The 12807-nt window shown below is 39.3% G+C and overlaps 1 protein-coding gene across 3 annotated transcripts in view; it reads left to right on the plus strand.

Annotated features, from left to right (window-relative positions):
- LOC147144705 (alpha-2-macroglobulin-like) overlaps nt 1-10930 on the plus strand; it is a 22571-nt gene extending 11641 nt beyond the window's left edge. For all 3 annotated transcript variants that reach the window (XM_086036336.1, XM_086036335.1, XM_086036337.1), the window contains exons 18-37: nt 25-115; nt 237-387; nt 2179-2404; nt 2850-2976; nt 3061-3182; nt 3303-3354; nt 4015-4098; nt 4348-4524; nt 5566-5641; nt 5824-5980; nt 6088-6162; nt 6620-6782; nt 7142-7329; nt 7748-7960; nt 9483-9607; nt 9927-10017; nt 10099-10167; nt 10247-10352; nt 10458-10499; nt 10761-10930. In XM_086036336.1, the coding sequence (XP_085892462.1) occupies nt 25-115; nt 237-387; nt 2179-2404; nt 2850-2976; nt 3061-3182; nt 3303-3354; nt 4015-4098; nt 4348-4524; nt 5566-5641; nt 5824-5980; nt 6088-6162; nt 6620-6782; nt 7142-7329; nt 7748-7960; nt 9483-9607; nt 9927-10017; nt 10099-10167; nt 10247-10352; nt 10458-10499; nt 10761-10765 (2340 nt within the window). In that variant the 3' untranslated portion in view covers nt 10766-10930. The remainder of the gene's footprint in view (nt 1-24; nt 116-236; nt 388-2178; nt 2405-2849; nt 2977-3060; nt 3183-3302; nt 3355-4014; nt 4099-4347; nt 4525-5565; nt 5642-5823; nt 5981-6087; nt 6163-6619; nt 6783-7141; nt 7330-7747; nt 7961-9482; nt 9608-9926; nt 10018-10098; nt 10168-10246; nt 10353-10457; nt 10500-10760) is intronic.
- The last annotated feature ends 1877 nt before the right edge of the window (nt 10931-12807 follow it).

Genomic DNA, 12807 nt, shown 5'->3' on the forward strand with positions numbered 1-12807 from the left:
TTTTTTTTGTTTTGTTTTCCCTAGAATAACGGGCTGAAGTTGGCAACAAATTTGTTTATCAGAGTGCCATCTTGCCTGAAGTATATGGGAAGAGAATACCATCACAGTCCCTACAGTGCGTGATACAGATTTCCCCCCTGACACACGCACGCACACACACACACACACACACACACACACGCACACCCTTTCCAGCAAAAAATCTGTTCTTTAACGATGCAATTATTTATTTCCAGGTATTGCTCTAAGATATGAAACTGGAGATGTGATGGCAGCTCCTTCTGTTGTTGGTATGGGTATGGGAGGTGGTTTGGGTGGTGTCACCCCAATTCAGACAATCCGCAACTTCTTTCCAGAGACTTGGTTGTGGGACCTTGTGGAAGTCGGGTAAGCCTTTGTCACCACAAATTATGACAATTGAACTTGCAACGTATTCTATATTTCTGATAATGTAGATTTAAATATGTATTTGAAACCAGCATTTTATGTACTGTGTGCCACTGATGGGAAGCTACATTTATGGATGTTAAAACAGACTTATGGAATTCACTAGAAAGTGCTTTATTTTTGAGGGCTTGAAAATTACATTGGTTTTAATCAGGTGCAGTTGATGTGAATGTTCAAATTGTCAGTGAGTAAATCCAGATCTTGGTGGGGAAGTAAGGTTCGAAGGGCTAACTGATCATTTTGTTATATTCAACTTACACTTATCTTATTTGTTTGCTTTTTGCCCGCTCAGTTATGCTGAACCTTGCTTTTTCCGTGCGGCACATTTTGTGTACAAATGCACATCTTTTCATCAATCAATCACATTTTATTTATATAGCACTTTTCATACATAAAAATGCAACTCAAAGTGCTTTAAAACATTCAAAGCAAAACATAGAATTATCTTCAATCAAAAGAAATTATTTAAAAGTTGTTGAAAGCCAAACTAAAAAGGTGTGTCTTGAGCTTCCTCTTAAAAATATCAACAGTCTCTGCAGACCTGACGTCCTCTGGCAGGCTATTCCAAAGGCGAGGACCAAAACTGCTGAATGCAGCCTCGCCATGCATTTTGGTCCTCACCCTTGGAATAAATAAAAGGCCGGCGCCAGAGGACCTCAGGTTCCGCGAGGGCTGGTATGATAAAAGCAAATCAGATAAATAAGATGGCCCAAGACAAATTTATAAACGAAGCAAAAGTACTTTAAAATCGATCCTGAAACACACAGGGAGCCAATGCAGCAATTTCAAAACTGGCGTAATGTGCTCCTGCCCTCTGGTTCTCGTCAGCACCCGAGCGGCTGAATTGTGCAGTAGTTGCAGTGGTGAAATGCTCTTTTTCGGAAGGCCAGAGAGCAGGGCATTACAGTAATCTAAACGACAGGAAATAAAAGCATGCATCAGCACTTCCGTGTTAGCCTGAGAGAGAAACGGGCGGACTCTGGCGATATTCTTAAGGTGATAAAAACCAATCTTGGTTACATTTTTAATATGAGGAATAAAACTGGGCTCAGAGTCAAAAAATGATGCCAAGGTTCTTCACACAATGTGAGGGATTAAAAATGTGTAATTTTGGTAAAAGCTTCTCTCTCTGACCTTCGGGACCGATAACTAAAACCTCAGTCTTGTCCTGATTGAGCTGTAGGAAATTATCTGCCATCCATGACTTGATATCTAAAATGCAATTTAAAAGGGTATCAATGGGTCCTGTGTCATCAGGAGACACGGCAATATACATCTTTTAGTTGTTTGCTCTAAATTAGCCCGCAGTATGGCACCCAACAAAGTGGTCGGGAACCACTGTTTGATGCTGCAGCGGATTCAATTTGCATTTTAGAAACAATGTTTGGTTTGCAAACAACCGCTGAAAGAATGGAGGTTCACTTTACACTGGTTATTCAGATTCAAGATGACTCTTTAATATTATGTACCTAGTAGTTTTGCAGACGTAAAGTAAATCGCAGACAAATGTGACAATTTTCACCAGACGTCAGCTGTTCTTCATATTTCCTGCCTGAAAGTGAAAACATTTAGCACAGAGTATCAAGTTTTCTTTTGGATTTTGTTTTCCTCTTAAGGTTTCGGATTTCATTTTGTAATTGTACTTTGTGAGCACAAATCTTTGTGTTGGCTTTAAATCCCACAATGTAATTTAGAGTTGGTGTTTTGTTTTTTCTTTTGGTTAATTTTCAGAAATTCTGGCACGAAGGATGTGTCCCTAACTGCCCCAGACACCATCACCACATGGGAAACGGAGACTTTCTGCCTGTCCTCTCAGGGTTTTGGCTTGGCTCCTCGTCAAAAGTTAACGGTCTTCCAGCCTTTCTTCCTTGAGCTCACTCTGCCGTACTCCATCAAACGTGGGGAGCACTTTGAGCTGAAAGCCACCACCTTCAACTTCCTGTCCAAATGCATCATGGTAACGACAAACTTTACCCAAGAGCTGTTTTGGTCGCATTGCACCTGGCGACGGTAGTAAATCCTTAAGATGAGAACGAGTGTATTTGGTGTGCCCAAATGCTAAAGAAAATGCTAATCTTACTTTTTGTTTATTTTAGCCATCCATTGACATATGCATAGATTTGGGGGTTTTTTTCTCGCTTAAGGAATGTCAGCTTGTGTGGGTGGCAACTGTCTTGCAGCGATGTCGCCTGTTGCTTTTGGGAGAAAGTGTTCCCAGGCGTCTCACTCAATAAGAGACAAAGATCCATTTGTGAGGCAACAAGATCAGACCCCCTTAACAGTGCCTCAAATACTGTCCATGATACAGAAGCGTCATTATTTTAATGATTTAATACAGTAGATGTTTCACATTAACAGTTGTTCCCATTTAATCTTCAACCGTTTAATATTTGTGGCGATAGGTCAGTGTGACTCCAACTCCCTCCGTGGATTATATCCTCACCCCCCTTTCCGGTGACCAGTACAATACCTGTCTATGCGGCAATGAGCGCAAGACCTTCCGATGGACTATGAGCCCCACAACATTAGGTGAGGACTTTGCATCGACAGAGAATCTCTACTTTTAGATTTGAGTTTGATGCGCCAATTTTCATATTTGGTTGTTCTTTTTAGGGGTTGTCAATGTGACTGTGACCGCTGAAGCTGTGCAATCCCATGCTTCTTGTGACAATGAGATTGTGACTGTGCCAGAAAGAGGCCGCATCGACGTGGTCACACGGCCTCTCATTGTGAAGGTCAGTCAATTTCCCTTTTTTTTTTTTTCTTTCTTTTTTTTTTTTTTTAGATAAGATTGGCTACTTTTCTTCCAAACCTCAGATAGTAGAAAATGGATATCTTTGTGGTTTCCTTCAAAGGCTGAGGGATCAGAAGTGACAAAGACCCACAACTTGCTACTCTGCCCTCAAGGTTGGTTGCATTTTATTGCAGACTATGGTCATTTATATCATTAGATTAGAAAATTGGTGACCTGTGAACAGTATATTTGATGGAGGTTTTCAGGCATTGTTCTCACCGTTCCAGTTTTGAAGGGGAGAGGATATTTTAAGATGTACCTTATTAGTCTGTAGCGGTTATTCGGTGTGCTGTGGCACACTGGTGTGCCGTGCGAGATCATCAGGTGTGCCACGTTAAATTATCAAATGTCAATTATTTTGACAAAAAATATTTCTAATTTAAAAAAAAAAAAAAAAAAAAAAGTTTTGTTAATGTGTTTGTCAACCACGTACAGTAACAGGCAAAACAAAGTGTTCTTCCACTAGACGACAGAAGGTACATAATAACCCTGCATAACCACTTTTTGTGAATCGTTTTTCCAATGTGAAATAGTTGCCTTGGCTCAAAGGTTGAGAAACACTGGTCTATAGGACAGGTATGCGCATATCGATGTTATGGCAACACGTGATGTATTTTGGGGAGTGCTAATGTGTTTTTTTTATTTTGAGGGGTGAATTGCAGTTTTTGTATCTTCATAGCTAATATGACCTTGATGTACTGAAGTCCATAAATCAAGCTAACATTTTACTTCTGGTGTATCTTTCTGAGCTGAATTATCGATCTGTACAACAGGAAGCAGTCTGAAGGAGGAAACGGAATTGAAGCTCCCTGAAAATGCAATTGAAGGCTCAGCACGTGGTGTAATATCTGTCCTAGGTAAACCTTGTTTTTAATTAACCGATTTGTTCTTAATTACTATTGTTATACCTCAGTGTACATTCGCATCATGCGTGCAGTATATAATACAATCCCAGCCTTGCATAGAAATCAAATGTTTGCAAATGGGTTCGGTGGCAGAACATTTACTAATCATTTGGAAATACAGTATTCAATATTGGACACATAGTAACATTAATGATCTCAACAGTATGCTAAATAAGTGACTGAGTCCATGTTTTTATGCAGGTGACATTTTGGGCCGGGCTTTGAAGAACATTGATGGCCTGTTGAGGATGCCATACGGCTGTGGAGAGCAGAACATGGCACTGTTTGCCCCAAATATTTACATACAGCAGTACCTTAAAGACACACAGCAACTGACTCCTGCCATCGAGCAAAAGTCTCTCAATTTCCTGACCAGTGGTGAGTTGCTGGTAGACTTTTGTATGAACCTGACTTTCTTTCTATGCACGTGCCTATTTATTGACCTTTGCTCATAATCCCTGGGGGTGGGCATAAACCAATCAAATTTGGTTGATTTTTGTGGAATTGAGGTTAAACTGTGGATCAGGCATGTGCAGACACCTTTTGGAGGGGGATGTCCTTAAAGTTAAGTGGTGCACATGGAACAAGAGTTTGAAAAACTATTTCCTATGTAACTCATGTATATAGCTGAAAGTGTTTTTCCCGACCTGAATGCCGCTGGCTTCTTACACAGCAGATATTTATGGAGCCACAGATAAAACAGGGCTACAAATACTGTAAGTGTGGCCATAATATGCATGTAAAATCCTCATTTGTGGCCATCTAGTTGCTTTGGTTCCGTCTGGAAGAAGTTCGGTAAGCATATTGCTCACCTAGAAACTGTAAGGTGGCTCTAGAGTCTAGCTAGCTAGCTAGTCTAGCGCCTCAATTTAGAGGCACAAATTACATCAGTAATACCAATGTGACAAGTGCCCCCACCAAAAAAGAATTTTGGATAATCTGATTATCTCATTTTTCTCCCTTCCTTCTCCACAATTGACAAATTTTGTCATGTCTTTTTTTTTTCTTGCCTCTGAAACAATTGTATTTGTAACCGTTCGCAAAGACAAAAAATGTTTTATTGAAAACTGCACAGTTGCCATTTCAAGAAAATTAAGACCTGCCTACAAGCATAATGAATTTAGGAAAATAATTTTAGCAACAATTTCATGGCAGAAACCGTGTACAGTGAGACAACTTCAAGCAATCAAAATTTTGACTCAAGATGATGAGCTTTATGCCCCCCAACTTGAAGTAACTGAGGTCAAAGTACTTCTTTCACCATATTTAATTTTAAATTGTCTCAAACTATAACTTAATCTGTGATATTTTGCACTCATAAATCTTGGCATGTGTGCACTGTGACACTGCTTAAATGAAATGACCTTATAAAGCGCAGCGAGTTTTGGACGAACAAACAAACATGTTTTTGTTCCTCAGGATACCAGAGACAACTTAACTACAAACATTCTAGTGGTGGGTATAGCACTTTTGGGACTGGCATGGAGAATACCTGGTGAGAACATGAACAATACTCTATTGTCCATTATATTATAATTGCATGATAATAATGTATACTTGCATGGATTTAAATGTTCTTCCTTTTAATGTTAAACTGTAGTGCATTTTATGGAAAATTTAAGTGCAACATCCACTTTTTTTTTCTTTTTTTTTTTTTTTCCCTCCTATCCATCTCAGGTTGACTGCTTTTGTGATGAGGTCTTTTGCCAAAGCCAAGTCTTTTATTTACATTGACCCGTCCAATATCGAGGAAGCTGAGACTTGGCTAGAAAGCAAGCAAAAAGAAAATGGTTGTTTCCAAATGTCAGGAAAACTTTTTAATAACAGAATGAAGGTACATTGTTTTGTTTGTTTGTTTGTTTTGTTTTGGTATTTTTCCTGTCAGTATTGGAGCTCTGAATATTGTATATGAAGTACGGTAGTGATGTTTCATCTCTCCAGGGTGGTGTTTCTGATGAAGTGACTCACAGTGCTTACATCACTGCTGCATTCTTGGAGATGGGTAAATCAGTTAATGTGAGTAGGTGTCAAACTGTCGCAAATTACATTGCTTCACGTTTTAGGCAAAAATCCCAATTCCAAAATAATCCATCCATTTAAATTGAGACAAGATTTGGAGAGAGAGAATTGTCGCTTGCTCCTCTCCATACAACTGGCACCCAAAAAGTATACCTAGTGTTTGCGGAAATGCAATGACCTGTACCACTTGCAATTCCACCTATTGCATTTCAAACTTTGCCAAATGAATAAGTGACTAATTTGACAGTCTGTGGACTTGTAATGCTAAAGCACAAATTGTTTTTGTTTTCTCATGATCTGTCAGAAAAAGAGGTCAATTCAATTGCATGGAAAAGCTACTTTTTTGTGTTCTTCAGGATCAATTTTTAAAATCTGTTCAAACCAAATTCAAGACCAATGGATCATTTAATAGACAAGATTATCATTGACACCCTCTTCCCCAAATCTCTTACAGCACGCCACGGTGACCCAGAGCCTGTCCTGCTTGAAGGAGTCTGTCAATGACCACAGCAACACTTACACAACAGCTCTGCTGGCCTATGTCTTTACCTTGGCTGGAGATGAGGAGACCCGCTCTCAGCTTCTGCAGCACTTGGATAGCATTAAAATACAAAAAGGTGTTTTATCTTAACTACAGTACTCTTACTCTATGAACTCCGTCGATCTTTTTATGTAGTTTGGTAGAAATTATATGGCAACTTGCACAATTGATTTGCTCAAACACCCACCGCAATCCTTTCTAGGATGCAGGTCAACATGATTTGAGGTTTTCCATACAGGACATAATGCGTGCATTTAAGATGTTCCAGTGGGAAATTCTTACTGTCATAAAATCAATAACTATAATGATCAGTAACATTTTAATTACATAAAAAGTGAATTGTAAATTGTACTCATCCCAACTTTGAGTGCTGTAAAAATTAACTGGTTTGACGTGTCCCCACCCACCGCTCCCTTTTTTCTTTCTTTTTTTTAGATGGCTTCATTCACTGGTCCCAAAAGTCAACAGAGACGTCACAGTCTCTGTCGGTGGAGATCTCCTCCTATGTCCTCCTGGCCAAACTTGGCACCTCTCCCACTGCTGAAGACCTGGGTTATGCCTCCAGCATCGTCAGATGGCTGACAAGCCAGCAGAACTATTATGGAGGCTACGCTTCTACTCAGGTACCCACGTAAACAACCTGAAGGAAATTGAGTTATCTGGAGCAAACGTGTGACTTGTCACAGTACGCATGCTGTTGTCTCCACTGAGTGTGTGCAACATAACTGTCGATTTATGGGCTTTGGATATACTGTATACTCATTGTGGCTGTAATGCAAACCAGAAAAATATGATGGTAGCGTGAATACAATATAAATGTTTAAGAGCAAGTATTTACAGATTATTTCTAATGACCAATGGGTAATTTTTGTAACAGTGTTGACTAACTAACAGGGGCTGGATTTATATTTTTTTATGTGTAAATTGGTGACCTGAATGTCAGCTAATAATAAATTACAATGGCCTTTTCGTTACTTGTCAATCAAACTTCATGATTTGTAATCTGTGATGACATTTATCTTCTGTGTACATGTGTTGTAGGACACAGTGGCAGCCCTTCAGGCTCTGTCTCATTACTCCACTCTGGTATTCAGTCCAGCGGGTTCCAGCACAGTGACTGTATCATTTCCCAGTGGCCAGACGACATTTGAAGTCAACCAGAATAACAAACTGCTCTACCAGGAAGAGGTGCTAAAGGATTTCACAGGAAAGTACAGTGTGGAGGTGAAGGGGTCTGCATGCGCTTCAGTGCAGGTCAGTGAACACTTGAGTTCTTTATGGTACTCTTGGTTACTGGCGTTACTAATATATCGCAGTTGCTCAGGTAACAACCAATCATGGCTGAGCTTCAGAAAACAGGTGAGCCGTGATTGGTCGTTACCTGAGCCCTGAGTAGTTGTGATGTCATTTTCAGTAGACAGAAGTTCAATTCAATTCAATTACTGGGCCTGCATAGAACATATTCTTAGGGGGGGAAAAAAAAAAGTTTGGGTTGACCTTTCCTTTGAGTCCGGGAGCGCATAACCGCGTTTCTACCACGAGAGTCGGGAGTGCTGTTGCGTCTTTCTACCCTTAAAGCCTGGACAGCGTATGTCTGTGTTTTTTTTCCCCCTTTTTTTTTTTTTTTTTTTTTTTTTAAATCAAATTCTCTTTCTCTTAACCGATGAAATGAATCAGAATATACACGTGACAATGTTGTGATCCCGCGGAGGATGTTCTGGAATTCTTACGAGTCGTAATGGCAGACGCGGTCTATCACGGGAGCGCCGAAATTAGTAACAGCAGTGACATAGACAACGAGATTGTGGACTTTGAACCTGTCAAAGGGATATAAGTTTGTAGACAATGAAAATATTGACGTCTTTGTAACAGAAAAGAGGATGGTAATTCCCACTCTTTTTTTTTTTTTTTTTTTTTTTTTTTTTTTATATAAAGTAGTGCTTCTCTTGCATTGACACTTTATTTTTACATTTTCGATTGAAACAGTAAAGATTTATAAACTCAGGCTTGTGTGAAAGTTACATGTATGAGGTCTCAAAACCTTTTGGAATTATGTTTCTATCTGCTACAGGGGCTGAGATATTTTGTAGGTGTTGAATTTCTGGGGAAACGTCAGGTTTTCAAGGGTAACTCCAAAGACGACCATAGGTTTTGGGGAGATGTTGAGCCAGAGGCTTTAATGGGTTAATTGCATACAGTTTCAAGATGTCGCCCTGAATAACAAGCTCACTTTAATTTTTTTGCTCTGGAAATGAAAACCAGTTTTATTTTCCAATGTGAAAATAACTAATTGCTTCTTGAGTGCCCCTTTTTCATCACCAAAGTCAATACACCACCCGTCTTGGTGTCATCTCAGTTGCAGAACTGGTAACAAATTGGCCATTATAGCTGGTGTGGACAAAGAATGTACTATATTTTAAAGTGGCAATATTATGCATTGCTATCGGACGGATTAAGCCTCTCCTGTCTTGAGTTTTCAAATTGAGATTACATTCAACTGTATTGCCATGACACTGTGTATTGATGCACACGTTTTTTATTAATAGTTGTGTACAGTAGTCAGACCGCTGTGTTTAGCATTAGTCTGGCCATCATGTTAAATATAAATCTAAAATAATAGTGTGACTTTCCTGGATCAATATGAATTTACCTAGATGTACCTCTTCAGGGTGGCCAGGAAGCAAAGTCAAATGCAGTACTTTGGTTTAAAATAAAAGAAAAAAAAACATTTAAGTGACATTTTTCCCCTTTTTTTTTTTGTATACTTGTCTGCTAGATGACTCTTCTCTACAACATTCCTACACCCACTGAGCTCACTACTCTCAGTGTCACAGTGCAGACTGTGGCTAACTGCACCAGCCCATCTGGCAGACCTAAACTCAACCTGAAGCTGAAATCTCAGTAAGAAGTCACTTCCATGTAACCAATGACAGGACTGTGTGGTCAATAGAGGTAGCAATGGCAGTATAACTTGCCATACAAAATCACGATTGGACAGTTGGGAATAATATTGGGGACAATAAAGATCAACCAAGAGAACTGCATTAATCCTACAAATATCCCAAAATGATTTAATCCAAAAGTATTTTTTCAAATCACAAATTTGAAATGTGTTGGAGCAAAAAACGCTTGACTCCAGTTCAACAGGGCTAAGGTCCACTTTATCAATTTGCCTGCATAATGCTGTCATTTTTTTAAAAAAATTATGGTTTTACTACAGATACAGTGGGAAGGAAAGTGGTACAAACATGGTCATCCTGGAAATCAATCTGCTGTCCGGGTTTCAAGTAGACCCGAAGTCTTTCCAGAGAGTGAGTAACTAATTAGTAGGGGAGCACTTTAGCAATGGCATTGTTTTGTCTCAATGACACTCCCGTGTCTCCACTTCACAGCTCAGAGGTGCTCTGCTGGTTGATCGTGTGGAACAGAAGGAAGATCGTGTGCTTGTGTATTTGGAGTCTGTGAGTAATGAGGGCTGAGCATGATTTGTTTTTTTTTTTTTTTTTTTGAGATTTCATTTTGCCATTTTTAATCTAACAGCTTCCAAATGATATACCAATATTCCACAACTTGGAGCTGATTCAGGAAATCCCAGTGCAGGACCTGAAACCAGCCGTGGTCAAAATCTACGACTATTACCAGACAAGTAAATCACCCACTCTCGACCTGGCTTACAGCTGGACTGTTGAACATGTTGTTTGACTGCGTCGATGCTGTTTTTCAACCACTTCTTCCTGTTTTTGTTTCTTAGGTGATCAGTCTGAGACAAATTACAACTTCGATTGTAAGACAGGTAATGGAAATCTCATTTCTTACTAAATCAACTTATTTAAACTTGTTACCTGCAAATCATTTTCTCAAAGGGGAATTCAACCCCAAATATTTCATCACAATATCTCGTATCCACCCCGACTAGTCCAAACACTGCATTCTGATTAATATTGGCTTTTTAAAAGTGTAAATGGCCTAAAATTAATTTAGTAAATGATCAAAATGAATGTGCAAATGTTGGTAACAAAATGGTGATAATCTGATTGCTGTTTTCTCTTTGCAGCTTGAAGCACAACTGTGTTGCCTTCATCACTATTAAATGAGCCTTTTGATACAGATTGTATAACTCCATGTCTGCTTGTTTGATAAAATAACACATTGGTTAAAAACTATGAAAACCACAGTGTCCATACTTCATCTTCAAATTTGAAATAAAGCTATCAAAATGTGAAACTGGTTGTGTTTTTTTGTTTTAGGCACAAGTCCCTTAGTGCTAAATTGCAGTGGTTGGAAATCAAAACAATGGCTGGAGGATAGTGTATACAATTAATACCCTTCTACTGTAGATGTGGTTGGTTCACTTTCAATATGAGGCAGGATTAACGTAACCTGCAATTGATTACACAAAGACTCAGTGTAACTTGATTGGTTACCAGAGATGAGTGACTCGAGTCATATGACTTGACTCGAGTCAGACTCGAGTTGCTTATTTTAAGACTTGTGACTTGCTTGCAAAAAACACGGGAAAGACTTGACTTGACTTGGTATCCAAGTTACTTGATTTAGACTTGGACCTCATGATTTGACAAGTCATCCTGTTTATAGTTTTAAATTTGCATTTGAACACAGGCTTTTTAGGAAGGAAAGCAAGAAAACAGAGGGTATTTTTTTTTTTCATGTACGCCAACCTGGCATCCCGGTCAGCGTCACTTGTTAGTGTGATGTGGCAAACACCAACAGTGTTAGAGCAACTCCGAGGATGACTAATTTGAATTAATGGATTACTGTATTTTGTACATGATGTTGTCAAAAATAGGATGGAAAAATGCATGGTTTGCACCTCACGGGATGAAGACACGTCAACGACAGTCTAACTTCATTTGTCATTACAAAACCCACAGAGAGGTGAGCCAACCTTAGTTTAACTAGCCTAGCGACATGAACGCTGGTTTAGGACCAGTAAAAAAAAAAAAAAAAGAATTAAAAAAAAAAATCATCTTGAACATTTAGGTACAGCAAAGTAACGTAACTACTCGGGGTGGGATGGTTTGTGAACACAGTCCGAACCGTTCATTTTGACTGGCGTTTCCGTTCACATATGCCAAAGCTCCGCCCTGCTCTCCATTTAGTAACGAGGTGAAGTTCTGTGCACTTCGAAAGTAGATCTACAGGTATTTTTCAAAACATAAGACACAGGTGTCACCGGCATGTTGCTAGAATAGTGCACGACGGACTATGCCAGGGGTGTCAAACTAATTTTTCTTGCGGGCCACACAGCTTGGGTGTCCCTAGGAGGGCCGTTAAGACTGTGTGAACCCATATAAATGTATGATCGCCTTATATTAACACATACGCAACAAATTTAGGGATTTTGAAATCAAGCTAGTAAATAGTTTATTCCACTATTTTTAAATTTATTTTAAAGGTGGGATTGGTAACAAATGCTTGCAGTATCTCATACAGCAAAAAGTGAAGACAATTTGAAAGAAACATGTCAAGTCAAAACATGATTTGCCTTCGCGGGCCACAAAATGATGTCACATGTCGGATCTGGCCCCAAGGACTTGAATGTGACACCTATGGTCTATGCAGCAATTCTCTGGGCGTGAGCGTATCCGCCATATTTGATGTGGCAGCGCCCCCTGAAAACTAATGCACGTCAACTTCATTCAACTTCAAAACGCAAAAACCTACAAAGTGCACAGAGTTAATACCTTTAGCTGTGAATAATAATCACGGGGCCGTCTGGTTGCAGCCTTAGTTATTAAAATGATAAGATGACCGCTATTATTCTATGGGATGCGCTTTAAAAATTGAGTCCTGCCAGTATGATCAACGTGTTCTATGCAGATCGATAATTAACGAAAAAAAATGGAATATTGTATTGTCAGCTTTGGAATTTGGGCAGTTTACATCCCGATTTACTCTAATATCGTATAGAAGTGTGCACAAATTGATGATTTGATGATTCCATTAACACCCCTCCTCCCCCGCAGGTATCTGCGGTCATGTGGAAATAAATGATGCAAACAGCTCATTTGAGGCGTCTTCATTTGTTATCTTTTAGCTACTCTGGTAGACGTAATTACTGAATAACAAAAATTAGGGGC

This window comes from Filicampus tigris, chromosome 7 (genome assembly GCF_054856515.1).
Source record: "Filicampus tigris isolate MCC_2025a chromosome 7, RoL_Ftig_1.0, whole genome shotgun sequence".
NCBI lineage: Eukaryota > Metazoa > Chordata > Actinopteri > Syngnathiformes > Syngnathidae > Filicampus > Filicampus tigris.